The following is a 27,346-nucleotide window of genomic DNA, read 5'->3' as shown; positions in this document are numbered from 1 at the left end:
TCGAAGAATTTTCAGCCCATCCAAACATCTGACTCTGCGAGTGACTCCCTCCGCCTCTGCCTTTCCATTACATCGGAGCAGACTTTCAGTGCAGTCTTTGCTGTTTCGTTGACCTTCACACTCATCTTATCCTTGTCCTCCTTTCGCTGTAGACTCTCAACGTAGGAGAATGCACATGAGAATAAAATAAACTCCTCTGTTGACTCTGAGCCACGTGACGTTTCGACACGTCTTTTGAATATTGTAATTGCGTTGGACAGGATATCTCGAAGTTGTGCTCTAGAAGCACTGTCCAAATTGGGAAAAGAGTCTTCCTCAAAATCTCGGATTAGATCCAGGCATAGGGACATTGTGGCCTGTCTATACATGATAGAAAACTGTCCTGACCCATTCGTAAGTAGTGCTGGGTACGGGCCTTGACTTGTTGTCGACGATAGCAGTTGGGCTGAGATTTCCATACGCATTCTTCGTGAATAGTAGTATTCCGGTTTCGAATATGCTTCCTCGGCAAAGGCTTCATGCAGCGCCAGCACAAAGGGTTTGGTGAAGCTAGTCAAAAAGCCAGTCTGAAAGTCGCTGAGCGGTGAACCTAGCTTGAGATCGCTGGCGGAACATTCCGTGTTGAGTTCAGATGCAAGATTGTGACATTCCTGATATGTCTTTGACGACCCGGGTGCGTTAACAAGTTGGAGTATTCTCAGACGCAGACTTTGTGTCTTTGCCAGAAGCGTCAGGACAGATGATTGATTTGACCCCTGTGACTCAACTCCAAGCACCAGGTCCTCATCCGCAATACTACTCGGCAGCTCACAATCATAGCTCTCCGGTGCAATAGGAGCTGGAAGACCCTGGTCGACAGAAACCTGTAATGACAACTCCAACATCGTGGCCCAAAGGCGTCTCCGAATCTCGGCTTCCTTCGGGGACATGTTCGGCGACCGGACTCTTGGTTCCCGGTGTAAACCCATCTGGACGGCCATGTGAGTTAGACCGTGTCCTTCGGAGAGCCATGCTACGCCCATGGGGGCGGAATCTTGGTGGTGCGTGTGACGTGTCAGGGCTAGGAGACAGGCGATCTGTGCCATACTTAGATCTCCTCGCATGTTTTTCATGCTCTTTCGGGCGAGCCAGTCTTTGACGTAGGAGATCCAGCTGCTTGACTGTTCTCGGCATGAAGTGGCCTGACCTTGCTGTGACTCTGCCGGGGTGAAGGTGATGGACCCAAGTGCTGCTACTAGAAGTAGCCTACACGCGAATATTTCATCAGAGCTTGAGATTGTTGAAGCAGAATCTTCCCAGAAGTGTTCATAATCTCTCAAGAAAGACGGCACGTGGATGATGCGCAGTACAGACTCAAAAGTCTTGATATACGAATCAACAAGTGAGTCGCACGTTCTTCTGGCTGGAAGCATACCACGAGCACCGTTTTGAGTTGGCATCAAGTTCTCGCTGGTGAGTCTTGCTTCTTGAGTTCTCCGACTATCGCGAAGGAGTCTCCTGTAAGTCTCAAAAAGTGGTCGAAGGGTTTCTTGCTCAGAGGAAAGATGGAAGTCGTCTCCAGAAAGGTTGTCCACGAGGAATCTCAGCTTGCCACATTTTGAAAATGGCTCAGACCAATGCCTCTCGTGGTCTTCGGTGCTAGAATACTCTCGTTCTCGAGTTTGGGCTGCTGAAGACCTTCCTGAACTCTTGGTTTGCGCGAGAGGCAAGTTTTGTAGTGAATTTGTAATACTGCTGGCCATCGTTGAGGGAAGGCTTGAAGTTGTCCAAGATGGCGATCTAGATAGACTTTGAAGAAGCGAGCTTGTCGAATCAATAGAAGCTGACTTCGAGTGCGAAACATCACTCATCCCAAAAAAGTCCATATCAACAAACCCCAGCGACACATCAGTCATGGGCGCAACATCCACGTTAAAAAGATCCATCTCCTGCACCTCATCAAAAGGCTGCTGTCCAAAGATCGACTGCTCAAAAGGTACTCTATGCGCGTGACCGCTCAGAGCCAACGAGTCGTGCTGCTGTTGCATCCCGGGATCCAGATAACTCTCGGGAATACGAGCTGTTGGCTGGTTGTTGTACACGCATCGCAGGCTCGGCATTGATTTGCTACAGGGCCCGCAGGGAGAGTGACGGTCGCAGCGAATCTTTCGTCTGCGGCATTCGGTACATGCTACGGCGGGACGGCGCCGTTTGTATGCTGGGCCTGGATCCATTGGGAGAGGGGAGTTAATGGGTTTTGGTTATGGATAGTTTGGCTTGGTTTAACCGTAAGTGGGTGTTGTCTGGATGACAGGAGGCACCTCTATCTTTGAGAAGGAGCTATTGATGACGGTTCATATGTATAGGAGCTTATGTCCACGGCAATAGGATGGTGTCACGAACTATAGAAATGATACGCCCAGGGCGTCAATGTTGTCATGCAAGTACAGTAATTACCTTGGAATTATCTTTTCTCGGCAGCTATGAACCGTAGTCAGCAAGAAGGCCTATTTCTCTCTGTAAATAATGCAAATAACGTTCGACTTCCACTGCAGTCAGCCATATTCGACACGTTTTGATACGCGTCGATCGAAGGATGCAATCCTAGCTCTTTGAGTTACACCTCCCCCATAACACCCGGCATCTCAAGGTCAATGCGGAATCTCAATTGGTGGACCTAGAGCTTCAAGTTCTTTACAATCTTTTGAAGGAAAAAGTCATGACGAATATGCCAAGGTTGTTGCTGCGTGTAAGATCCTCCGGATAAAGTTCTCCGCCCAGATGCAGATTCCGCGGAAGTCTAATCAGATCATGTTTCCTCATAATCTCAGACAGGGCCAATTTCGACGACCCTATCAGTATCTCACTGCAGCGTCTTATTCGCCCAGTCCTACGGACTTTAAAAGAATTGCCGTCGGCAGTGGGGCGAAGGATCACTGGCACATAATGGCATCGGTCCCGAGTGGTCAGCTCGCCACAAATGCATTAGCGAGGGTTGGGAGCGTCTGAGTGCGTGTGGCAGGACGGCTTGTGAGTAAGGCTAAAAAGCTTGGTATTCTGGGCGCTTAAGCCCAGTTGCGCAGGTCAATACGGGGTTCCAGCTTGGGGAAGTTCCAAGAGATGCAAAGACCATGGTTCTTAATCCTCTGGGACTCATACTACTGAGTCCAATGTGATAAATAGAATTATGTCATATCATTCGTATCTAAGACTATTATAATGGTGAGTAGTATCTTTCAGAGTTGGCCAGCTGTCCTGGCGAGTGTTATACCACAAATTCTTGCTTATCTACAGACTACTGACGTCCAAGCGCAGTGACATTCGTGCACATTTCCCCAACGTTTCCCCATCACGGGGACCTAAGAATCTTGGGGTAAATGGAATGTCGATCTCGATACGGCAGGTAGGTGACATTTAAACTTTGGCGATGTTGCAATGGGGGATGACGAGTGGGGGACCTCTCAGCATTATCCACAACGAAAGCTCCTCTGACATGCAGAACAAATCCTACTAATATGAGCGTTACAGCGACTGCTCTTACGAGTTACCTTGTACAGAAGCCAATAATTGTCTCACTCGCATCTTGACCAATGGTGATTACAGGGCGTGATCCGAGGCGGGTCCTCGCACTTTATCACGCAGATCCTTCCAACCCCACAAGGCTGTAAGCGTTACAGTTTGATAGGCAAAAAGGCAATAGCAGCTCAATGATAATTATCAAATGTGCATGCATTCGGGTCGATTAAGTCCTGATTGGCTACTATCATTCGGTTGAACACTTGTAAAGACATCAATGTTTACTAATCATTATGATCCCATGGTGCAAAGTCACGATTCTGCATGAATTGAGGACAGGTCAAGCCAGCCAGAAAGTGGTTTGATGATAATTTCGAATAACCTCTTCTTTAAATTCTAGTGACAACTATCTTGATTCTTCCAACCAAAGTACTATCATATCAAAGTTCTAGAATCTACTTCTTAGGCTTCAATCCTCCGGCAGGAACACGACCCCTGACAGCAAAGCTCTGAAACTCAGCCCCCTTCTCAGCAAGCTCCTTGCGAACTCTAGTATCAAGAGTATCAAGCTGCTCAGTAGTAAACCCCTCCAACTCGGGAAGAGCTATCATCAAAGGTCAGCACTAATCAAGGATAAAAAGGTCCGAAGTAAACTTACTGCGTGCCATAGCCACAATCATCGGCCCCGCACCCGCTGCGCCGTTGATACTAGCCTGCTTCAGCTCAGGTTTAGCCTTTGCGCCAACCTTGCACTGCAAGACATCGACTTGGACATCTTCCAGCCCCGCATTCTCCATCCACTCTTTGAGATTGGGGCCAAAGTTGCCGCCCATCTTCTTGATCTTCCAGATCTGCTCAAGAAGACGGAAGAACTCGTGCGCTGCGGTGCCTTCCTCCAGGAGGCTCTGGTCGCAGTCAAGTTCTACGAGCTCGACCCAGCCGCCGGGTTTGGCGAGGGCGCAGAGATTGGCGACGGCTTGCTCGAGGGAGAAGTTGCCGCAGAAGCCGAGGACTTGGCGCTGGTGGACGAGGTCGAAGGACTCTTTCCACTCAGCGGGCCATGGCTCTGTGATGGACTGTTTCGTGAACTCAATTCCGTGGGGTCGAGGCTTGGGGAACAAGTCCTCGACTAGATCAGTGCCAATGTAGGTTTGCTCATCAGCAACAGGACCAGCTTGCTTGCGAAGATCCTGCAGCCAGATACCTAAATTACCGTTATCATCGCCCGTGCCTCATGATTTGGGAGGCATACATACCGTCTGCGGTAGCAGAATCGAGAATTCTCAGACCCGGCTTCTTCCAATCAACTGGTGCATACGAGAGTTTGCCGCCAGCAGCATCAGTGTAGACCAAATGGTTATCAGTCAGACGCGAAATCTCTTCCTGCAAGCCACGCTTCTTCGCATCCTCCATCAGGGCATCCATACCAGTGCCATTGGCAACGCTGGGGTCGGTACCCATCTGGGCAGGCTGGTTCACTGCTTCAGTAGCCATTCTTGATTTGTGCAAAGATAACCTTGTTGTTTTGTTTGTGGAGTTCAATTGCCAATATTGCTACTCTCAAATGCATCAATCAACACCTTCTTTTAACTGTTCCCTTCTAATCTGTAAAACGCCCCCAAAACTAGTGCGCGTAGTGCACGGAACGGCCCGTATCGTTGTCTGATACGGCGGCCGACGCTGCATACGAGTATTTGCCGCGCTGATTATACTAAAGCCGGATCAACGGCTCACTAGCCTAAAGAATAAGGTGAAACAGGGGTTTTCCGTGGGGTGTCGAAGGATTCAAGCACGGCAACGGAAAATGGAGGGGAAATGGGCTGACCGCTTACGCACCAAGTTCGACTATGCCGGATACGACATTGTCTTTTGCCGCTCACGTCAATCGGAGTGTTTTCTCCGATCTGGTGGTGAAGATTCACATGCCGAAGGATGGGCGGGAAAACGGCACCTTTACATCAGAACTAGTTTTGTGATGGTGGGTTGGTGAGATAGCTTTCGTATATGCTGTCATGCCTGGTAAGATGGGTAGTTGTCATACTGTCTCATCTCTGCATTGGGTCAGTTCACGTCTCAGCACCAAGACAACCATGGAAAGTTTGCAATTGAACACCGGAACGCTGCTGACAGTGGCAGCTTCTCTCATTGCACTGCGCATCGCCTACACCATCATCTACCGCCTGTATCTATCACCTTTGGCAAAAATACCAGGACCCAAATTGGCAGCTCTCACGTTCTTCTATGAGTTTTACTATGATGTTGTCAAACGAGGCAGATTCCTCTGGAAGATACAAGACCTTCATCGTCAGTATGGTCCAATCGTGAGAATCAACCCTTACGAGGTTCATATCAACGATGATAGCTTCTACGATGAAATCTATGCCAGTGGGCCGCATCATCCTCGTAACAAAGTTCGCTTCATGTCTACCCACGATGAAAGCATGTTCGATAGTTACGCTGCTGAAACACATCGCGTTCGGCGGGCTGCATTGTCGGGGTCTTTCTCGAAGCAGTCTATCCGCGCTCTTGAGCCACAGATCCTACAGACTGTTCAGCAACTGGCTGGTAGAATGAACTCACTTATACAGAGCGGAGAGGCTGTGAATATCAAAGCTCTCTACAGCGGTCTCACCATGGATGTCATTGCACAGTATTGCTTTGGCGAGAGCATGGATAACATGAAGCAAGACCAGTTCGGCAAAGAGCTATTAGACTTCTTCCATGAGATGCCTCAGGCTCATCCAGTTGGACGCATGTTTCCATGGCTTTTTGATATCATCCAAAGAATTCCTATTAGCTACCTTGCCAAGCTTGACCCAAAGCTCCAGCCTCTGGCTGATTATGACAAGAAGATCTCTGGTCAAATCTCAGATGTCCTGGCAAAGGAGAAGAAAGATGGGATTAGAACTGTCTTTCATGAGATGAGAGATAGCAAGCAACTCCCCCTAGCGGATAAGACTCTTGAGAGATTCAAGTCTGAGGCAGCTATCTTTCTGGGTGCTGGTACTGAAACGACAGCTGCGGCGTTGACAACGCTGAGTTTTCATCTTACCGAGAATCCGGATATGTTAGCTACACTGAGGAAGGAACTTCAAACAGTGATGGGCGATGCAGATTCACCGGTCACTGTTGCAAAGCTTGAGCCTCTTTCATATCTGGTTAGTTGATCCTATGCATCTATTGATAATCACTAACGACCTGAAGACGGGAGTCATCCAGGAAGGTATCAGACTCTCGTTTGGTGTTCCTGGACGGCTACCCCGTTATGCACCAACGGAAGATCTTGTTTATGCCGGATATAAACTTCCTCGAGGAGTAAGTCTCTATCTCTCCACTTACTACCATAATACTGACTCCTCTAGACTCGCATGAGCTCATCCTCATATCTCATTGACACAAACGAGGAACACTACCCAGATCCTTTCAAATTTGACCCAGAGCGCTGGACCCACGGTAAGGCTAGTCTGAGCCGTCACTTCGTACCTTTCTGTAGAGGAAGCCGTCAGTGCATTGGTATGAATCTTGCATACGCTGAGCTGTATCTCACTGTTGCGACTATCTTCTCGAGGTTCGATCTTGAGCTGGTTGGCACGACGAGGAGGGATGTGGAGATTGCTCATGATTTCTTTGTGGGTATGCCGCCGTTGAACTCAAAGGGTGTTATGGTCAGGGTTGTGAAGGATCGTAGTGAGTAAGTTGGCTAGTCTGTACATTACAATATAGGCATTACTTTCATAAGAGAAAGACTCCGGAAGCGTGATGAATCAGTTCAGGCTTTCTCCTAACGACTGAAAGTGGCCTTGCACTCTTTCTTATATAGGATAAATGGGTTTCGGCTACTTAAAATACCTTCAGGTTCTATTACATCGTGCATTCGTCACGCCTTCGCTTTGCATCTACCAGAAGGGACAGCTCCACGAGCCAGAGGTTTGAAAGTCACCGCTCATTACATAAACTATTCACAGGAAACAGGGGTGTAATTTATACAGACATTCGAATCTGACTATGTTGATGCTTTCTTGACATATGCCATCAACGGAGGTTTTGACCTTGTACCAAAAGTGAGCTGCCCATCAACCCAATTCTCAGACTCAGGCGTGAGCTCAATATCAAAGTGATACAAAAGCTTACACAACGCCAGCCGCAAAACATAAAAGCTCAGTCTGTAGAGTGTTAGCATAAATCTCAGGGAAGTTCATGTGATTGTGACACTCACTCCTGTCCGAAGCAAGACTGCGGGCCAACCGAGAACGGGCGAACACTGCCCCTCACATCATCGATACAATCCTGAGGCCGACCCTTTTCTTCAGGAAGCCATCTCTCGGGAACATACTCAGCAGCTCTCGAGAAATTTTGTCTGACTGAGTAGGTCACTTGATGCAACATCATAACCACCGTGTTACCGGGCACAAAGCGGCCTGCGATTTGAGCACCAGATGAAGGTACTACACGGTCAGTGCCGGTTGCAGCGGGTGAGTAGCAGCGAATAGACTCTTGAAGACATGCTTCCAGGTATGGCAGGTCTTTCTGAGACTGGCTGATCTTGTCCATGGTGATATCCGAGTCACTAGAGAAGGCTCCGCGAACCTCCTCTAGAAGCTTCTTTTTGATATCTGCACTCTCCTTGCGAAAGACGAAGTAGACAAAACCAGTCAGTACTGTAGGCATAGCCTCACAGCCACCCAACATCAGGAATGGTGCAAACTCTCGTAGAAGGTCAAGAGGCATAGTTCCCTGACGCCCAGTACCTTCGGAGTCTCCATCAAGGACCATTTGTAGCATGTCATGTCGAGCTGAAGTCAGAGCAACACGACGATCAAAGCGTGCAAAGATGGGCGCCATGAAAGAGTCACGCTCACCGCTTCCCCAGCGATGAACAGCAAATAGAAGGAATTTGTGTAGGAATGGAAAGCGGTTGAGAACAGCAAGGATGGTGACACCTCGTGCGAAGCGATCGAAAGAGTGTACCCATGGAACGAACTCCTTATCAGTGAAGAGATGTAGAGATTCACCGAGGAAGAGGTCGGCGATGAGATTGCAGATGAGAAAACTGTTCATGTCTCGCATATCAACAGCTTCTTTCCTTTCGCTAGCCTGCTGCAAAGCTGAGAGATACTCCTCAATATGCCCATTAATCATACCCTCGAGCTTCTTAACATTCTCACGCTTCAGCGCCGGAACCATCGCCTTTCTCATAACACTATGAGTCTGCTGCGATCTCGGCTTCGCAGGATCTGGATTCACCAAATCACCACCGACCAAAGCCGCAAGACGAGGATCTTTGGCCATTCCATCTTTAGCAGCTTTTGATGCACCGCAGATGTCAGCCCAGGCGCGCTCATCAGTGAAAGTCAGAGCATCTGGGGCAATGCGAACGACGCCGCCGTATTTGTTGTGCAGATTGATGAGCCAGGGGAGTTGGCGTCCGCTGGCTGTTGCTATGAGATGAGGAATGCGCGAGATGGCGCAGAGTTTTGGGCCGGGGAATTTGGAGAGCGGGGAGAAGTAGAGTTCGTAGATGATTGAGATGAGAAGCGCTGTGAGTGAGAGTGTACTGAGGGTGACGATCACTCGTGAGGCTGGGGAAGCTGTCTGCCAGGTGGAGGCGACACGCTGCCAGTCTATGTTGAGCTGATTCATGCTAAGGTTTTTGGGGTTCGCCATCTCAGTGAGCTTGAACTTCCAAGTGATACAAAAACAATGGTGTAGCAGGGCCAATTCGTTCAGTCTACAAGACCAATTTCTAAGCTATAGCACTACCCCTCGATGCCTTCGACATGAGCATCGGCCAGCAGGATAGTAGGTACCGTGGATGTCACACTAACGGTACTCACCCGTGCTAAACAGAGACTCTAATTCTCCGTGCCGCCCGGGCCGGTCGTGCAGACATGCATCTGCCGGAGAATCCTTCATCGCATCGGGTATAGTACCCATTGCAGACCGCGTCCTGGAAAACGATACCCCGAGTATCTCGCCATGCACTTCGGTCTCGCCTCTCATTCCCTTTCGCCTGTAAAAAGGCGGAAGAATTTCAGTTCAGAAGCTGGTTAGAATAGCTGTCCGTATCAGACGATAAGCACCCGTCAGCACAGAATGTCGTCATCACACCCCGCTCCCCAATCCTTCGTGGCAGTTTTTGTAGGCGCAACGAGGGGTATTGGTCTCGCTACTCTCAAGGTCCTTATGCGGACTTTGCCTAATCCGAGATTCTGCGTTATTGGTCGGTCGAAAGCGAGGTTTGCGGGTGAACTCGCTCTGCTTAACGAATACAACCCCAATGCTACCATACAATTCGTCGAAGCTGAGGTTTCGCTTATCAAAGCTATCGACAGCGCTTGTGAGAGGATTATGAAATTGGAGAAACATGTGGATTTGTTGTTTATGAGTCCAGGATCTTTGGCGTTCGGGGGACCGCACTGTGAGACACCCGCTCTGTGGAGTTTATGCCAGCTGACTTACTCCACAGATACTGAGGAGAAACTTGATATTTGTTTTGCTCTATCCTTTTACATCCGCATGCGTCTTATCGAACGCTTACTCCCCATACTCATGCAAGCATCCCACCCACGGGTTCTCTCCGTCTTAGCCGGAGGTCATGAGGGTCCACTCTTCATCAATGACGGGGATATTGGATTGCGCAAGAAAGGTAACTATACGGCGCCGAGAGCGGTAAATCAGGTCACTACACTGCACAGTCTTGCTTTCATCCACTTCGCGTCTCATTTCCCAAAGGTTTCTTGGATGCATGTCCATCCTGGCTGGGTGGCGACTACCTTTCTGCCTGATTTACTGCAGAGCGCTGGGGCTGTTGGTGTGATAGCTGGGAAGATTTTTTTGCCTATTTACCGATTAGTAGCTATGTCTGAGGAAGAATGCGGACGACGGCAAGCTGGGCATGCTTGGAGTGGGAGATATCCAAGCAGAGAAATGATTTGTTCTGCAGTTGTAGACGTCACTGATCAAGCAGCCTGCTATGGGTCGTGTAGTGGTTTTTATCGTGTCTTGAGTGACGGGAGCACAGTTACGGATGGCAAAGTGCTGGGGCCTCTGGAGAGAGAAGAATGGCCTCTCAGGGTTTTGGAGCATATCCAGCAGGTGTTTGATGAGACATTAAGTCAAAAGTAGAGCTATGTCCTTTGAATCACTTTTGTCTTTCATAGATGAAGCATTCAAAACTGATCGAATATGGTTGTCATGATGTAACTACCCTAGTCAAGCTTAAGTATAGATTCCCTTAATGATCAATAACACATTTTCTCAGACAGCCGTCGCCCTAATCTTGCCCCTTGTAGCTTTACCTCGTGGTCACAGCAATTTTCACGCCATTCAGACTGCTAGGCCCAACTCTCATAACAGGAACATAGCCCCTCTCATCCCTCGCCTCAATCCCCTTAAACTTCTGACAAAATCTCGTCAAAACATAAGCTGTCTCAGTAGCGACAAGAATATGAGCAGGGCAGATTCTAGGTCCGCCACCAAATGGGACGAAATGCCAAAGCGGACGAAGACCATCCCATCGTTCTGGTCTAAACTCAGCTGCATCTTCACCCCAGTAGTCAGGGTCCCGATGCATGAGATAGCGATTGCAGTGGACAATGTCGCCTTTGGCGCAGAAGATGGGCTGTTTGCCGTCTGGACCTCCGCCGCGGGGCAGGGTTGTGTCATTGGCTGCGACGCGGATCATTTGGATGCCATTTGGAATAGTGCGGTGTGCTGAAACTATTAGTGAGCGGGCAGTGATAAGTTGAATTTACTCACTCTCGTTGATAACCCAGTTCATGTATTTCATCCCGCGAAGCTTGGAGAACGTGAGCTCCTCATCCCCAAGTTCAAGAACCTCCTTCTGCAATTTCTCCCAAGCATCCGGATGTCTCGCCAATTGATAAATAGCATTTGAGATATGAATACTAGTAGTCTCATTACTCGGCACCCAAACAGCAGTGATCTGGTCTCTGAGAAGAATTCTATCCTCAGAAGGGATCTTCTGCACCATGTCCCAGAGCAAGTCGGTTCGCTCAGGCTTATCAGCAAACTTCTCACCTTGCTCTTTTCGCTGGTGCAGCTCATCATAGGCTTGGTCGATGTACTCATTCATAAAGTTGTGCACGAAGCGAATGCTCTCATACCATTTTGGATCTCGGTGGAGAAACATGAACTTGCTCATGGTGAGACGGACGCGTGCACCGCGCATGATGTCTACCATGGCGAGCATTACGTCTTCACGTTCAGGATAAGTGAGACAGTCGCGAGACTTTCCAAAAAGAAACTCGGTTGACGTGTCCAAAAACTGTTGATGCCAAGTCAGTTTCGTTCACATTGACCAGATACCACTTACCCATCGTCTTGTCAGAACCTGCATGTCAAAGGTGTCGCCGTTAGTGGGAATGAGGTCCAACATCTTATCCGTGAACGGTTTCAATCTCGCGATATTGGCAAATGCCTGCCTCTCAAAATACGGTTTGATGATACCCCGGCTATAATGCCAGAACTCACCATCCGCCGTACTAACACCTTTCCCAGTAAACGGCGTCGCGACACCATTATCCACACGAATCGGCTCAAGCACAAATTCCTCCCACTGCGAAGTACTCATCGCCTTCATATTCTCCATCTCAGACGAATACACCATCCTCATTCCCAGAAATCTGGCCTTGAAAGTCTTGGTTCCTTGCGCGGCCCATGTCTCCTCCATCCATGATAACCACCGATGCTCTTTGAAAGCACGGCTCATGGAGAGAACAAAGTCAATGCCCCAGATGGGATCCCAGTGGGGATAGGTCTTGAGAGAGCCGCATTTGTACTTCTTCGTCTTGATTGAGTAGCTGATATGGTCCCATAGTCTGTTTAGGAAGTAGGAAATTACAAGACCGTAGAATGCTACAAGTGAAATCGCGGAGAGACGAGATGACATGTTGGACTGTGTTAGGAACTTCAGTGCGGAAGGGGATGGCAACGACGTAAGGGCAGCCAAACGTCATTGGTATGAGTGAAGAATGAAAGGCTTTGGGATGTATGAGTGCTTGGTTATGAGAAGGAAAGAAATTGCAATTAGCAACACAAATGGTATGAGACATACAGAGAGCGGATCAGAGGTCTACCAAAAACCGGGTCTATAAGGTGAGACCGGGGTGAACGTATCCGTATCCACCATCGGGAGGGAAGAAAACCCAGGACCTTGATCCCAAGTGACATAAAGGTTTAGGTAAATTAGTATAAGCTTAGGGTAAGTTTAGTCTGAGCTTAGGATACCTTTGCTAAGTTTATTTTGACACCGTATGTTAGGGGTCCGATCTTTCCTTGCTCCTGGAGACCATCTCGCCGCTGCGGGGCCGAGCCCGGAGATTCTCCACTCCAACGGAAATTTACTCCGTCTGCCTGTAAACGCGTGTGACAGGCTGCAGGCGGGCGAGATAGGCTTTTGGCGCACAGTGAAGCGTCCAGTCCCGCGGGAGGATCTATCAAGGAGTATCCGATAGGTTTTGGGACACTTTTGAATCAGCTGCTCTAAGTTTGCTGAGCGGTACATCTGATGTCATTCATAGAGTATAGGGTACCTAAAAACAAATGAAAGGGAAAGCAGCTATGAAGGATGTAGGGCTAAACCAGAGTCAACAAGAAGAGTTTATTTCAGTATTTGAGCTGTTGGATCTTCAATTGATCTGTGGTCTTGATGTTTATAATGTCTAGGAGGTACTCCTGCGTGTATGTGTTGCACACGGCCGACCTTGGTAGTGAAATTACACCTTCGTGATCTCAAAGCCATTCGATGAGGAAAACCAACGGCTTCCATCTGCCAAGGTGCTCAAATAATCCACAAGCCGAAAAATTTCAATTATTCATGTAGAAGCCTCCACTGACACTCTTTGTATATATTTAATCTAGTTAATTGTGAGAAGCAAGTGATGTTAAACACGAGTGCTGCGATCGGGGTTTGCTAAAAATAGATATGATCTTTGACTCTAGCGTGTTGCGGTTCAAAACAGCGCGACGCGTCCCAGACAAAACTGCCAATCTGAACCGAGTCGAGATCGATAAGGAAATTGCTAAAAAAAATAAATAGCTATCATAAACACGCGCAATCAAGACGTTGAGGGCGTAGCAACACGGTATATCAGCTTCTTACCACCAGCTGTGCCCATCTTGACCCTCTCAGCTCCCTTTGCGACACCCGCCAACCCCTCATCACTAACCTCAGTAGGGTGCGTCACAATATCCTTGTTGTCCAACAACTTCTGCGCGATAGGCGCCCATCTCTCCGCAAACGCCTTATCCTTGGGCCTTGCCTCTCTGCGGTATGGCTTTCTCCAATCAACAGGTTTGCCCAGCGCTGTCCATGCGAGAACCCAGCCAGGACGAACATCGCGACGCGTGTGGCCGCGAATGGGAAATTGGTCTAGACCGATGTAATTACCCCCGTGACTACCGATGGCAGCGTAGCAAATTTTCATGCTGCTGCTCTCGGTGATACAGTCAAAAACATACTCTAGACTATCGTGTGTGAAGGTGCGGATGTCTGAGGCGCAGGAGGGAGAGCGGTAGTCGAAGGCTTCCACGGCGCCTAGAGACTTGACGTGCTCAAACTTTCCTGGTGAACAGGTTGTGATGGGCTTTAAGCCAGATCTGAATATCATCAGCTTAGGCTCACAGTGTAAGGACGATGGACTTACAGTTTGGCAGCCTGGATGGCTAAACCTCCGGTAGCCGTTCCACCACCGTAGATCAGAATGTACTGGTCTCTCGCTTCACCCGAGTAAGGAAGTGGGAGCTTCATAGTATGGTACAACGACAACCCGACAGTCAGTAGCCCAACACCCAATGTCGCGCCCTGCTCGAAACTCATCCAATCCGGAAGTCTAAGCAGCAACATCTCCGGTACACTGACGTACTCTGCAAAACCTCCGTTATTCGGATTGTCAGATCTGTTTCCTGCACAAGCACCACCAACGCGATCACCAGGTTTGAACTTGCTTGTGAGCGGTCCTGCAGTAATGACTTCACCAGCGAAATCGCAGCCCCATGTTGCGCCAGGGGATGCTGACATGTCTAGGGATTTCCAATCATGGGGATTGACGCCGACACAGAAGATTCTGACAAGGACTTCATCTTCTTTTGGAGGCTCGATGGGACTGTTTTCTTGGAGAGTGACTGTTCCTGCACCTTGAACTTTGAGGGCTCTTTGAGTAGCTGGTAGACGCGAGATGATTGATTGGACTGCCATGATGAAGGTAGCCGACAACGACAACGATAGTGACGAGTGAGTGAGACTACCACAGTGAGATGGTTCGAACAGAGTTGAGATGGCAGATCAATCAACCAGAGCAGTCGTCGCATCTCTGAGCGTACATACTCGTCAGCCAGTGAAGACTGTTTTGATCAAGAACGCTCGCATTCCTTTGCCACCATACAGCCTGTTCCCTGGTAACTGCGCAAGACACAACGGCCTTGCTCCGAGCAATCAACACCGTAAGCCGGCATCTACTAGAGGAACTTCTCCGCATTCCCCGGAAACTGCCCCGTAGGAGGATCCATACCCTTGCTCGGGATATTGATCCATTCCGGTTGGTCAACGGTGCCTCCGGAATATGCTCCACACTATGGACGGCACTCGATGTAAGCACAAGCATGTTTGGTCGGTGCCGCAAGGTCTGGGGCGGCGCGGGAGCTGATGCCGGTTCGATCTGATCGAAGATGGAATACGAAATTCCCAATACGGTTCTGTGCTGATAGTGCTTTGCTGTTAACTTGAGTTAAGATGAATGATATCCGTCGAATGAAGCAACCGCAACCTTGGACAAACAGCAAGTAATCTGTCGTACTGAACAACCCTTCAACATTTGGACATAAATTTTGTCTTCAACAGCACGGCACTACACTCATTACCCAACCTAACAATCATAATGCCATCCCCAGGCGAGCCCATCGCCGTAATCGGCTCAGCCTGCCGTTTCCCTGGCGGCGCCTCATCCCCCTCCAAACTCTGGTCTCTTCTCAAATCTCCCAAAGACTGCCTTCGCGAATTCCCCAAAGACCGTCTCAACCTTGAAGCCTTCTACAACAAAGATGGCGAGCATCACGGCGCCACAGACGTCTGCAACAAAGGCTACCTTCTCGAAGAAGACAGTCGCTTGTTCGACGCCTCGTTCTTCAATGTTAACCCCGCTGAGGCTGATGGTATGGATCCGCAGCAGAGATTGACGCTTGAGACGGTTTATGAATCGCTTGAGGCTGCGGGGTATACTATCGAGGAGATGCAAGGATCGTTGACGTCGGTTTATTTGGGGGTTATGACGGGTGATTACCATGATATTCAATCGAGAGATCCTGAGATCATCAATCGATATCACCCAACGGGGACTTCAAAGAGTATTCTCTCAAATCGAGTGTCGTACTACTTTGATCTTCGCGGACCCTCAGTTACAATGGACACAGCCTGTTCGTCATCACTCGCAGCACTACACTTTGCAGCACAATCTCTTCGAAGCGGCGAATCAACCACTGCTATAGCCGTCGGAGTGAATCTCATCTTTGATGCAGCAGGTTACGTTGCTGAGTCAAAGCTTCATATGCTGAGTCCTACGTCACGCAGTCGAATGTGGGATGCTGGAGCCGATGGTTACGCTCGTGGCGAAGGTGTCGCATCTGTCATTCTCAAGCCTCTTTCGGAAGCGATTCGATGCGGCGATCACATTGAGTGTATCGTGCGTGAGACGGGTATGAACAGTGATGGTCGTACAACCGGTATCACTATGCCGTCTGCGGCGGCCCAGTCAGCCTTGATCCGTCGAACGTATCAGAATGCTGGTTTAGATCCTATCAAAGATCGACCTCAGTATTTTGAAGCCCACGGCACGGGTACACTCGCTGGCGATCCGGTTGAGGCCCGCGCTATCCGCCAGTCATTCTTTGCGGACGATGAAACATCGTCTGAGGATGTGGAGAAGCTTTACTGCGGCTCCATCAAGACTGTGATCGGGCACACCGAAGGATGCGCTGGCCTAGCAGGTCTGCTCAAGGCATCTTTGGCGGTGCAGAATGCCATCATTCCGCCCAATTTACTCTTCAACACTCTGAATCCTTCAATCAAGCCCTTCTACGATCGACTCCAAGTTCCGACTACAGCTATACCTTGGCCAAAGGTCTCTGACGGCCCACGACGGGTCAGTCTAAACAGCTTTGGCTTCGGAGGCACCAATGTCCACGCCATTGTTGAGAACTACCAGCCCGATGAGCCCCGCACAGAAATGGCGTCTCAGAAATTTGTTGGTCCCCTAGTCATCTCTGCCGAGACTGAGTCTTCGCTCGCGACAACGGTCGGGAAGTACGCCGATTTCATGCGGTCAAATCCAGATGTCAACCTCGAAGACGTAGCCTTCGTAACTCAGACCCGCCGAAGTGTCTTCAGTCGACGAGCCTTCTTCTCCGGCGAGAATCGGGACAAGCTTCTCGAGTTCCTCGATTCCGCTGTTCAGACCTCCAAGACTGGTGCTGAGATTGGCATCCAAGCGCCAGGTTCATCTTCTGAACAACCGGCTATTCTGGGCATCTTCACCGGTCAAGGAGCGCAGTGGGCGTCCATGGGTAAAACCATGATTGAGACGTCTTTCCAGTTTAGGGAGTCCATACAGAAGTGTGAAGATGCTTTGCATGATGTCCCTGACGCGCCGACATGGAGTCTTATGGAAGAGTTGATGGCGTCTGAAGAGAACTCCCGCATCGGCGAAGCTGCCATCTCTCAGCCCCTTTGCACAGCAACGCAAATCGCCATTGTGGATGTCCTGGCATCTGCGGGCGTTCACTTTGATGCTGTCGTCGGTCACTCATCAGGCGAGATCTCTGCTGTTTACGCTGCTGGTCTACTCTCAGCCACTGATGCCATGCGCATTGCCTACTACCGAGGTCTCTACGCCAAGCACGCCTCTGGACCTTCTGGCAATAAAGGCTCCATGATGGCTGTAGGTATGGGCTCTGAGAATGCGACAGCCTTCTGCGACCAGGAGCAGTTCAAAGGACGGATCAGTCTTGCTGCAAGCAACTCTCCTTCCAGCGCTACTATTTCTGGCGACGAAGATGCCATCTTAGCAGCGAAGGAGATCCTCGAGGAGCAGAAGACTTTTGCTCGTCTTCTTAAGGTTGATACAGCATATCACTCGCATCATATGCGAGCTTGTGCAGAGCCATATCTTGAGTCGCTCAAGGCATGCAATATTACTGTCAACACTCCTTCCAGCAACTGTATCTGGGTTTCATCAGTCTACGGAAACGCAGATATGCTTGATGATGAGGATGACCTTTCGGCTTTGGCCGGGCAGTACTGGATCGACAATATGGTTCGACCTGTTCTGTTCTCTGAGGCACTGGAGTGTTCGCTTTGGAGGGCTGGTCCCTTCCACCTCTCGCTCGAGATTGGACCTCACCCGGCTTTGAAAGGACCTGCTTCACAGACTATGAAGACTGCTCTGGGTCATGTTCTCCCATATGCCACTTTCTTGAGACGTGGTTATGATGATGTCGAAGCATTCTCCGGTGGAATCGGCTACGTCTGGGCCTATCTAGGATCCCATGTTGACTTTGCTGGGTACCACAAAGCTATCCATGGTCCTGAAGCAGAGAAGCCAAAGATGATCAAGGGACTTCCCTCTTACACGTGGAACCACAACAAGATCCATTGGAAAGAGTCCCGCATCTCCCGTCGTTACCGTCTCGCTGACAAAGCTCCACACGAACTTCTCGGTCGACGCACTCCAGATGACTCAGAGTTTGAGATCCGTTGGCGCAACATCCTACGTCTCAACGAACTTCCCTGGATTCGCGGTCATGCTTTTCAGGGTATGGCTCTCTTCCCGACATCTGGATACATGGCTATGGCTATCCAAGCCGCCATGGAGATAGCCGGCTCACGACCTGTCAAGCTGGTAGAGATCCGCGACCTTGTTATTCCTCGGGCTTTGACTATTGAGGAGAATAACCCTGGCATTGAGTCTATCTTCTCGGTCAAGAAGATTGGTGGCCATATTGACGAGGAAACCTTTTATGGAGAGTTCTCTTGCCATACCTGCCCTGCCGAAGCTGAAGGAACTTTGGAGAGGAACTGTACTGGTCTGATCACTATTGACTTTGGTGAGCCTTCGGACTATGATCTTCCGCCACGAGCACCTGGGAAGTCGGGTATCACACCTGTGGACACCCAGGAGTACTATGACTCGCTGCTCAATATTGGCCTCAACTATCAAGGTCTTTTCCGAGGTCTAAAGTCTGTTCAGCGAACCATGGGATATGCTACGACAAAGGCAACATGGGACAAGTCTGAAGTGGGCAGCCAGTATGTCATGCACCCAGGACCTCTAGACGTCGCTTTCCACTCCATCATTGCAGCCATGTGTACTCCTCTTAGCGGAGCTCTTTGGGCACCCTACCTCCCTGTCGGCATTGATAGGCTGGCTATTGCCCCGAGCACCAATTACGAGGGCGTACCAGGTGAGATCAACTTTGACGTAGATACTTTCATTACTGAGGCAACGTCCAACACGTTCAGAGGAGATGTACACATCATCAGCCTCGATGGTAAGACTGGTTTGCAGGCTGAAGGTCTTACCTTGAAGCTCTTCACCGAGGCAAGCTCCTCTGATGACCGGCACATGTTCTCCAAGACAATCTGGCGTGCTGATATCTTGGACTCTTCCGAGAATCTTGACGAGATCAATCCTGATGAGCAAGAACTTGCACTCGCTGAAGCCATCGACCGCACGTCTTTCTATTTCATCAGGAAGACCTTTGATCATCTGTCAGAAGCAGATGTACAGGACTGGAAGTGGTTCCATCAAGCCTTCTACAAAGCTGCAAAGGAGGTCCTCCAGGAGACGAGAGATGGCAAGCACCCAACTGCGCAGAAGGAGTGGTTCGATGATACCGAAGAGCTGATCCAGGGATACAAGGACAAGTATCCTGAACAAGCTGACCTCAAGCTCATTCATGCAGTGGCCGAAAACCTCGTTGGAGTCATGACATCCGACACTCAACTCCTGGAGGTCATGCTTGTCGATAACATGCTGAGCAACCTCTATACCGATGGCCGAGCCATGCAGCCTCTCAACAGGATAATCGCAGAACTCTTCCAGAACCTGTCTCACCGATACCCCCGTCTGAACATCCTTGAGATTGGAGCTGGTACTGGCGGAACAACAAACTCAGTCCTCAACGCCATTGGAGACACGTATGGTCGATATACGTACACCGACATTTCAGCTGGATTCTTCGAAGCTGCCAAAACACGCTTCCATGCACACAGCAAGCGTCTCGACTACAAAGTCCTGGATATTGAGAATGACCCCACAGGCCAAGGAATTCCAGAAGGAAGTCAAGACGTCGTTCTAGCCGCCAACGTCCTCCACGCCACTCGCAACCTCAACGAGACCATGACCAACGTTCGCAAACTTCTCAAGCCTGGCGGCTATCTCATTATGGTTGAAGTCACGGGCTACTATCTCCAAATGATGTTTCTCATGGGTGGTTTGCCTGGTTGGTGGCTTGGTGTCGATGAGGGGAGAACTCGTGGTCCAGGTATCGGGCTGACGGAATGGGATGAGATTCTCCGAGATTCGGGCTTTACGGGAGCGGATAAGTATGTTACTGACTTACCTGATTCTCTCAAGCATGTGTGCTCTGTTCTCGTATCACAAGCCGCTGATGAGAGGGTCACAATGCTCCAGGAACCGCTATCGTTCCTCGATGAGATTCCACTAGAACAGCGACTTCTCATCATTGGTGGCAAGACTCTACCCATCTCCCGAATCGTCAAGAGCATCCAGCGACTTGCATCCCGAGTCGCAGACCAAGTCACGGTCGTCGACAGTATCGACTCCCTATCAGATAAGCATCTCAGCAGTGAAACATCAGTCATCTGTCTCACCGAACTCGAAAAGCCCATCTTCTCTACCCCCATGACCTCTTCGCGTCTCAGCAGCCTGCAGTCTCTGTTATCCCACTCATCACACGTCCTCTGGCTCACAGCAGGTCGTCTCGATGAGAACCCATACGCCAACATGACAATCGGTCTTGGCCGCGCTATCATCAACGAACTCCCCCAATTGAACCTTCAGTTCCTCGACCTTCCCAAAGCCTCGAGTGTTGATGCGAAGATGGTGGTTGAGGCGTTTTTGAAGCTCAAGCTTGGAAAGTCAGCTGAGTTTACTAAGATGCCGATCTTGTGGAGTACCGAGCCTGAGGTGCTATTGAGGGATGGTTTTGTGACTATTCCAAGAGTTGTGCCTGATAAGGAGAGGAATAATCGGTTGAACTCTCAGAGGAGGAAGATTACGAAAGTTGTTTATCTTGGAGAGACAGAGGCTATCCTGACAAATACTGAGGGCGGTCCCTGTCTTGAGGAGAAGGCTCCTTGGGCCAAGTCCCTGACTGGTGATGGCATCGCCAATATCCAAGTGGAGCAGTCACTTTCACTTCCCTTCTGTGAAGACGATGCAAGGATCCTTTGCTTTGGCAAGAGTGATGGTCAAGTCACTATGGCCATCGCCCCACGCCACAGCTCAACAATTTCGCTCCCGGCAACCGACGTATTTCTCATCCCTGAGGCGCAGGCTACACAAATGCAGACTGATCTCTGGGGCATAGCTGTCAACTTGACTGCATCTCTCCTTCTCTCGTCAATCTCATCAGCAGCACTTAACACTGAAGAGGAAGGTGTTCTTATTTACGGTGCAAGCACTGACATACAGAGTGCACTGACTGCCCAAGCGTCTCGCAAGCTTACCTTTGCCAGCTCCGTGACAGGATCTGACTCGATTTTCATCCACCCCAGGGCATCCATCAGAACCATTCAGAATATCCTCCCTCGGGGAATCAGTCATTTCGTCGATCTCTCCAAGACCGACGACAAGGTCAAGCAGCATCTATCTCACTTGTATGAGGCCATCAGCTTCAAGCCCAGTCATACATTGGCCTCCAACACTGCCCATCTACTCGAGACTGCTTTTACGTTCAGCCGTCAATCACACCTCTCGTCAACTTCAACAACTGTACCCGTCCAAGACATCACCTCACTCCCAACCCTCGAACTCACACGCACCATCATCGACTGGACCAAGCCCCAGCCCGTCAGCGTCACCATCCGCCCAATCAGTGGGCAAGGCCTCTTCTCCATCGACAAGACCTACCTCATGGTCGGTCTCGTCTCCGACTTTGGTCGCTCCCTCTGTCGCTGGATGGTCGAGAACGGCGCGAAGTACATTGTCCTTACCAGCCGCAGAGCACAGGTCGACCAACTCTGGCTGCAAGAGATGGAGGACTTGGGCGCTGTTGTCAGAGTTTACCCCATGGATGTATCCAAGCGTGACTCTGTGCAGGCTGTATGTGATTCCATCAAGGATCTCCCGCCTGTTGGTGGCGTCTGCAACGGTGCGCTTGTTCTCAAGGATCAGCTGTTTGTCAAGATGGGGCCTGAGGCATTAAGTGACGTGTTTGCGCCCAAGGTTGATGGAACAATCCATCTTAGCGACATTTTCTCCGAGCCCACTCTCGACTTCTTTGTTCTGTTCTCGTCTATGAGTTCTGTCGTCGGCAATGCTGGCCAGTCCAATTACAACGCCGCCTCTCTGTTCCAAGCAGCCATTGCACAACAGAGACGCGAAAGAGGTCTCGCTGCATCAGTCATGGCTCTGGGCATGGTCGCTGATGTTGGATACATCGCTGCAAAGGGTCCAACACTCATGGAGCGGCTCAAGAAGGCTTTTTACATGCCAATCTCGGAGTCGGACGCTCACCAGATCTTCGCTGAAGCTGTCGCTGCGAGCAAACCGGGAGTGATGGATGACGACACGATCGAGATGGTGTCAGGCATCCAGCCTTTCAACTACACGGCGTCCACCAAGGCTCGACCTCCTTGGGTGAACAACCCTCGCTTTTCGCACTTTGTTCGTGAGGAAGAGGGCTCCAAGGATATTGATGCGTCCCGAGCAGGCCAGAGTAACATTCGTATCTTGGAACGACTGGAAGCCGCTGGTTCTGAAGAAGAGGCTGCTGCTGCTCTTCTTATTGCCTTCCGAGCTAAGGTCGAGACAATGCTACAGATGACTTCGGAAAGTCTCAACGTCGAGGCGTCGCTGCTAGATGTCGGTATCGACTCCCTCTTGGCTGTTGAGATTCGGTCATGGTTCTTGAAGGAAGTTCACGTCGACGTCCCTGTCCTCAAGACCCTCAGTGGGGACAACGCGAGGGATATCTGCGCTGACGCAGCGAATAAGTATCTCTCAGCCAAGATGCAAGAGGGCAAATCTGAGACTGGCGATGCGTCCAAGTCAGACTCGGCTGCCAACGGGTCAGCAACCGGGACATCTAGTGACGGCAGTTCAAGCCCCGTCAGATCAGGTCACGCAACACCACCAAGTACAGTTGGAGAAACGGAGCACCAAGAAGAGGCCAAGCAGGAGAAGGAGTTGGAGAGGGTTGAGAAGTTGTCGTATGCTCAATCGAGGTAGATGTGTCACGGCATTAATAAGATGTACTTTAGCTAAATTGTATATAGGTTATGGTTTCTAAGTCAGTTTTCCAAAGATGATACCTCCTACAACTGCGTCTATATTTACAAAGTCACGGGAAACATCCAGATTGCACGACTGAAGAGGGCCGTATGCACTGTTGTAAATCACCACGACTCGTTGAGAACATGCTTCTTTACCCGACCGGGAAGTGGTGAGCCTGTTCAAGGACTCCTTGCTTCAGCGAGAGACTGTTTCAAACATGTCAAAGATGAAGATGGTCACGCTTTGGAGCATGAAACTAAGACTTGGCGAAACCATGTTTGGCAACTGTCTGACGGAGATGTTCTCAGGGTTATACTTGTCAGTCATGGACCTGAAGAGCACTCTCTCATCATCGCGTATCATCACATTGCCATGGATGGCGTGAGCATGCATCTCTTACTGCGAGATCTCAACGCCGTATACATGGGACACAAGCTCGATTTGTTACCGAAGCAGTACATGGACATCTCAGTCGAGGAGCGAAGAGCGATTGAGAGTGGCCAGATGGACGACAGGATCTCTTACTGGGCCAAGTTGCACTCACCACCTGCAGACACTCTTCCACTATTCCCATTCGCTCGCGCCAAGTCACGGCCCATTCCGAAGACTTATCGTAACGTTGAGTCTCTCATCGACATTGGCGATGAACTTTCGGAGCAGATCAAGCGGGCAAGCCAGTCTCTACGCATCACGCCTTTCTACTTCTACCTGGCTGCTCTACAGACTCTCTTCAACCGACTTCTCAGCATCGAAGATATCTGCATCGGTGTCACCGACGCGAACCGCGGTGAAAGTAGCTTAAAGACCATCGGCTTCTTCCTGAACTTGCTACCCCTCCGCTTCAACGTTCAGAGGGATACGAGATTCTCAGACCTTGTCAAGAAGACAGCCCAGCACTATCGAACAGCACAAGCCAACATGGGAGTTCCTTTTGATGTCATTCTCGACAAGGCGAACGTCCCTCGAGAGTCAACCAGTACACCGCTCTTCCAAGTCGCCATGAACTATCGGCAAGGAAACTTCTCCAAGATCCCACTTGGTGGAAGCGCCCTGGAGTTCAAGGAAGGCTATGATGCGCAGAGTCCCTACGATCTTGCTTTTAGCGTTACACCAAATGACAATACGACGTATGTACAAGTTGTTGCAAGAGAAGACTTGTATACAAGGCAGGGGACAGATAATCTTTTATCTACATATCTGGCGTTGCTGCGCGATGCATCAAGAGATGCAAGCAAGGCTTTGGAGACCATCAACCTTTATGACCAAGCCGATATCGACAAGGCACTAGTGCTCGGGTACGGGGAGATGGTGAACTACAAATGGCCCTCAACTCTAATGGAGAAGGTGGATGAGGTCATTCAGAGGAACTCTCAAGTTGTCGCTGTCAAAGATGTCGATGGTCAGCTGACCTACAAAGAACTTGCCGTCAGAATCAATAGCCTTGCCTCAGGTATTCAGTCTCAGCTCCAGCCGGGTTCAACAGTGGCTGTTCTCTGCGAGCCGACCGCATGTTGGGTCATTTCCATGTTGGCGATCATTCGATCGGGTTGCATCTACGTTCCATTGGATACGAAATTACCTGATGAGCGCCTCAAGGTCATTCTCGATGTTGTTGGACCGGGTCTGATACTCTGTGAAGACTCCACTGAGGAGCGCGCTCATGGCATCTCTGTTGGGACGCCCATCCTTTCCGTGACAGAGATACCTGACCCGACCAAGACCATTGCGGCACCAAACCTAGAGCGCATCAATGACACGACCTTCATCCTTTTCACAAGTGGGTCGACAGGCACACCGAAAGGTATTCGACTCTCTTCAAGAGGAATCATCAACTATATCGCCACCAAAAGCTCGAGGCTCTCTCTCGGCCAAGAGACTGTGCTTCAGCAGAGTGCTCTTGGCTTCGACATGTCCCTTGCTGAAGCCTTCATAGCCCTTGCACTAGGCGGTACTCTTGTGGTAGCTCCCAGTACAAGTCGAGGTGACCCTCTCGCTCTGGGTAAGCTCATGACTGACGAGGGAGTCACTTTCACGTTGGGAACCCCGACCGAGTATCTCATGCTCACTCGACATGGAGGTCAAGCCGTGAAGGCATTGCACTCTTGGCGAAACGCGACTTCTGGTGGTGAAGCCGTCACTGCCCAGCTGAAGGCGGCTTTCAAGACGTTGCAACACCCTCCAACTCTCACCGATTGCTACGGGCCAACAGAGATCTCATGCTGCGCCACCATGAAGACAATTGAACTCGATGACTTTGGAGACGACAGCGCTTACTCGATTGTTGGTCCAGTAAACCCTAACACTTCCATCTACATCCTCGATGAAAGTGGACACATCGTTCCCCAGGGACTCCCTGGTGAGATCTGCGTTGGTGGCATTGGCGTTGCGCTCAGTTATCTCGACGAGAAGTCAACTTCACATAAGTTTGTTCCAAACCTGTTTGCAACATCTGAGCATACTGAAAAGGGGTGGACTACGATGTATCGTACTGGAGACAAGGGTCTCATCCGTGCTGATGGCGGTCTCCAGTTCATGGGCCGTATGGACGGTGATACAACTGTCAAGCTTCGTGGGCTGCGCGTCGATCTTGATGATGTCGCCAACGTCATGCTGCAGCAGTTCGAGGGTTCTCTCGCGGATGTTGTTGTCACTGTTCGTGGTGATCCAGCTTTCCTCGTGGCGCATGTTGTGCTGACTGCCGGGGCTTCTATGGACGCCTCCGGATTGCAGGAGTTGGCCAATACCTTACCACTTCCTCAGTACATGAGACCTGCATTGATCATTGAGTTGGAGAAGCTGCCGTTGAATAGCAGTGGAAAGGTTGATCGCCGTGCTATTGCAGCCCTCCCTCTCCCTGCATTACCTACACCCTCTGGCCCTTCTAAAGCAGCGTCAGACAGGAAGCCAACGCTTGTTGAAGGAGAATTGAGACTCATTTGGCACAATGTACTATCTCAGGCGGGTCTTTTCAACAATGCGAGGCTTGAGCCAGACACGGATTTCTTCCACGTTGGAGGCAATTCACTGCTTCTTGTCAGACTACGGAGTGCAATTGAGATCTCAATGGGCATCACACTGCCTCTCAGCGACATGTACCGGGCCAGTACATTGGCTGGCATGGCGGGTCTGGTTGCACAGCAGAAGAGCTCTGACTATTTGCCTGAGACCATTGACTGGGAGGCCGAGACAGCTTTACCTAGGTCCATCGACTTGAGTTATTCTCACGACGTAACTCCAGTCAAGACAGCATCTGAGCTTGAGATTCTCATGACTGGTTCAACATCATTCATGGGGAAACAGATCCTCCAGTATCTCTTAAGCCGACCGTCAGTCGCACGCATCCACTGCATCGCTGTTGACCCAGACTCTGAGGCCAGTCACCTCAAGGGCGATCGCGTCACAGTTTATTCTGGTAGCCTGAGTGAGCCCATGCTGGGACTCAAGAGAGAAACGTGGCAGCACCTTCAAGCAATTGTCGACAGTATAATCCTCGCAGGATCGCAAGGCCATTGTCTCAACAATTATTCAACCCTTCGTGCACCCAACGTGGAGTCGACGCGACAGCTGGGTCTCTTCGCCCTTAGTCGCCAAATTCCTATCCATTACATCTCATCGAACCGTGTTACGCTGCTTGACTCCAGCGCCGAGGCTGCCCTTCCGCCAGTCAGCGTTAAAGACCATTCACCGCCTACAGATGGATCAGAGGGGTTCACAGCAGCGAAATGGGCAGGCGAAGTGTTCCTAGAAAAACTATCCGAAGCAGCAGCAGCCAATACAGAGAAGGATCTGCCTGTCTCAATTCACCGGCATTGTGCAATTGTGGGTGACGAGGCTCCTATTGAGGATGCACTCAACGCTCTGCTTCGATACTCCAAGCTTATAAAGGCTGTACCGCGTGTATCGAGCTTGAATGTCGCGGGCTTCTTTGACTTCCTCCCTGTCACAGACGTCGCCAACTCTTTTGCCGAGTATGTCATATCCTCGCAACAGAGTCACTCGGGCGTGACGTTCAAGCATTACTCAAGTGGTGTCAAGGTACCGCCTACAGATTTCGCATCATACATGCAAAAGACGTATGAAGACGAGTTTCGGGAACTGGATTTGGACGATTGGATTGAGCAAGCGAGGAAGGAAGGAATTGAAGAGCTGATTGTATTGTATTTGCAGGCTGTCGTGGAGAAGAACCAAAGGATAACATTTCCGTTCATGGGGAACAGTGACTAGGGGAGGGAAAAAAGCTTAGGATCTTAATCCTATATGTTAAAAAGATTCAGGCGACTTAGCATAAGTTTAGCCTCAATTTAGGACATCTTTTGCTG

At 50.1% G+C, this 27,346-nt stretch overlaps 8 protein-coding genes across 8 annotated transcripts; 3 read left to right on the top strand and 5 right to left on the bottom strand.

Annotated features, from left to right (window-relative positions):
• Positions 1-11: 11 nt before the first annotated feature.
• Positions 12-1,742, bottom strand: FPRO_12379 (uncharacterized protein; the record flags this gene model as incomplete). Its single annotated transcript, XM_031224169.1, has 1 exon — positions 12-1,742. The coding sequence occupies one exon, from the start codon at positions 1,740-1,742 to the stop codon at positions 12-14; it is 1,731 nt and encodes a 576-aa protein (XP_031089455.1).
• Positions 1,743-3,950: 2,208 nt separating this feature from the next.
• On the bottom strand, positions 3,951-4,989 carry FPRO_12378 (uncharacterized protein; the record flags this gene model as incomplete). Its single annotated transcript, XM_031224168.1, has 3 exons — positions 3,951-4,099; positions 4,154-4,699; positions 4,752-4,989. The coding sequence occupies 3 exons, from the start codon at positions 4,987-4,989 to the stop codon at positions 3,951-3,953; spliced, it is 933 nt and encodes a 310-aa protein (XP_031089454.1).
• Positions 4,990-5,585: 596 nt separating this feature from the next.
• FPRO_12377 (trichodiene oxygenase) lies at positions 5,586-7,190 on the top strand (the record flags this gene model as incomplete). The annotated part of the gene is made up of 3 exons (XM_031224167.1): positions 5,586-6,653; positions 6,700-6,810; positions 6,858-7,190. The coding sequence occupies 3 exons, from the start codon at positions 5,586-5,588 to the stop codon at positions 7,188-7,190; spliced, it is 1,512 nt and encodes a 503-aa protein (XP_031089453.1).
• Positions 7,191-7,498: 308 nt separating this feature from the next.
• Positions 7,499-9,159, bottom strand: FPRO_12376 (cytochrome P450 monooxygenase family protein; the record flags this gene model as incomplete). The annotated part of the gene is made up of 2 exons (XM_031224166.1): positions 7,499-7,658; positions 7,712-9,159. 2 exons carry the CDS (start codon positions 9,157-9,159, stop codon positions 7,499-7,501), a joined length of 1,608 nt encoding a protein of 535 aa, XP_031089452.1.
• A 429-nt stretch (positions 9,160-9,588) lies between these two features.
• On the top strand, positions 9,589-10,620 carry FPRO_12375 (uncharacterized protein; the record flags this gene model as incomplete). Its single annotated transcript, XM_031224165.1, has 2 exons — positions 9,589-9,913; positions 9,962-10,620. 2 exons carry the CDS (start codon positions 9,589-9,591, stop codon positions 10,618-10,620), a joined length of 984 nt encoding a protein of 327 aa, XP_031089451.1.
• Positions 10,621-10,789: 169 nt separating this feature from the next.
• Positions 10,790-12,406, bottom strand: FPRO_12374 (uncharacterized protein; the record flags this gene model as incomplete). The annotated part of the gene is made up of 3 exons (XM_031224164.1): positions 10,790-11,208; positions 11,254-11,782; positions 11,831-12,406. 3 exons carry the CDS (start codon positions 12,404-12,406, stop codon positions 10,790-10,792), a joined length of 1,524 nt encoding a protein of 507 aa, XP_031089450.1.
• Positions 12,407-13,574: 1,168 nt separating this feature from the next.
• Positions 13,575-14,713, bottom strand: FPRO_12373 (uncharacterized protein; the record flags this gene model as incomplete). Its single annotated transcript, XM_031224163.1, has 2 exons — positions 13,575-14,115; positions 14,163-14,713. 2 exons carry the CDS (start codon positions 14,711-14,713, stop codon positions 13,575-13,577), a joined length of 1,092 nt encoding a protein of 363 aa, XP_031089449.1.
• A 679-nt stretch (positions 14,714-15,392) lies between these two features.
• On the top strand, positions 15,393-27,251 carry FPRO_12372 (putative polyketide synthase; the record flags this gene model as incomplete). The annotated part of the gene is made up of 2 exons (XM_031224162.1): positions 15,393-22,978; positions 23,030-27,251. 2 exons carry the CDS (start codon positions 15,393-15,395, stop codon positions 27,249-27,251), a joined length of 11,808 nt encoding a protein of 3,935 aa, XP_031089448.1.
• Positions 27,252-27,346: the final 95 nt, after the last annotated feature.

Source organism: Fusarium proliferatum (genome assembly GCF_900067095.1).
Source record: "Fusarium proliferatum ET1 genome assembly, contig: FPRO_scaffold015, whole genome shotgun sequence".
In the NCBI taxonomy this organism is placed as follows: Eukaryota; Fungi; Ascomycota; class Sordariomycetes; order Hypocreales; family Nectriaceae; genus Fusarium; species Fusarium proliferatum.
Note: the sequence above shows the minus strand (reverse complement) of the source record. Positions and strands in the feature narration are given on the sequence as shown.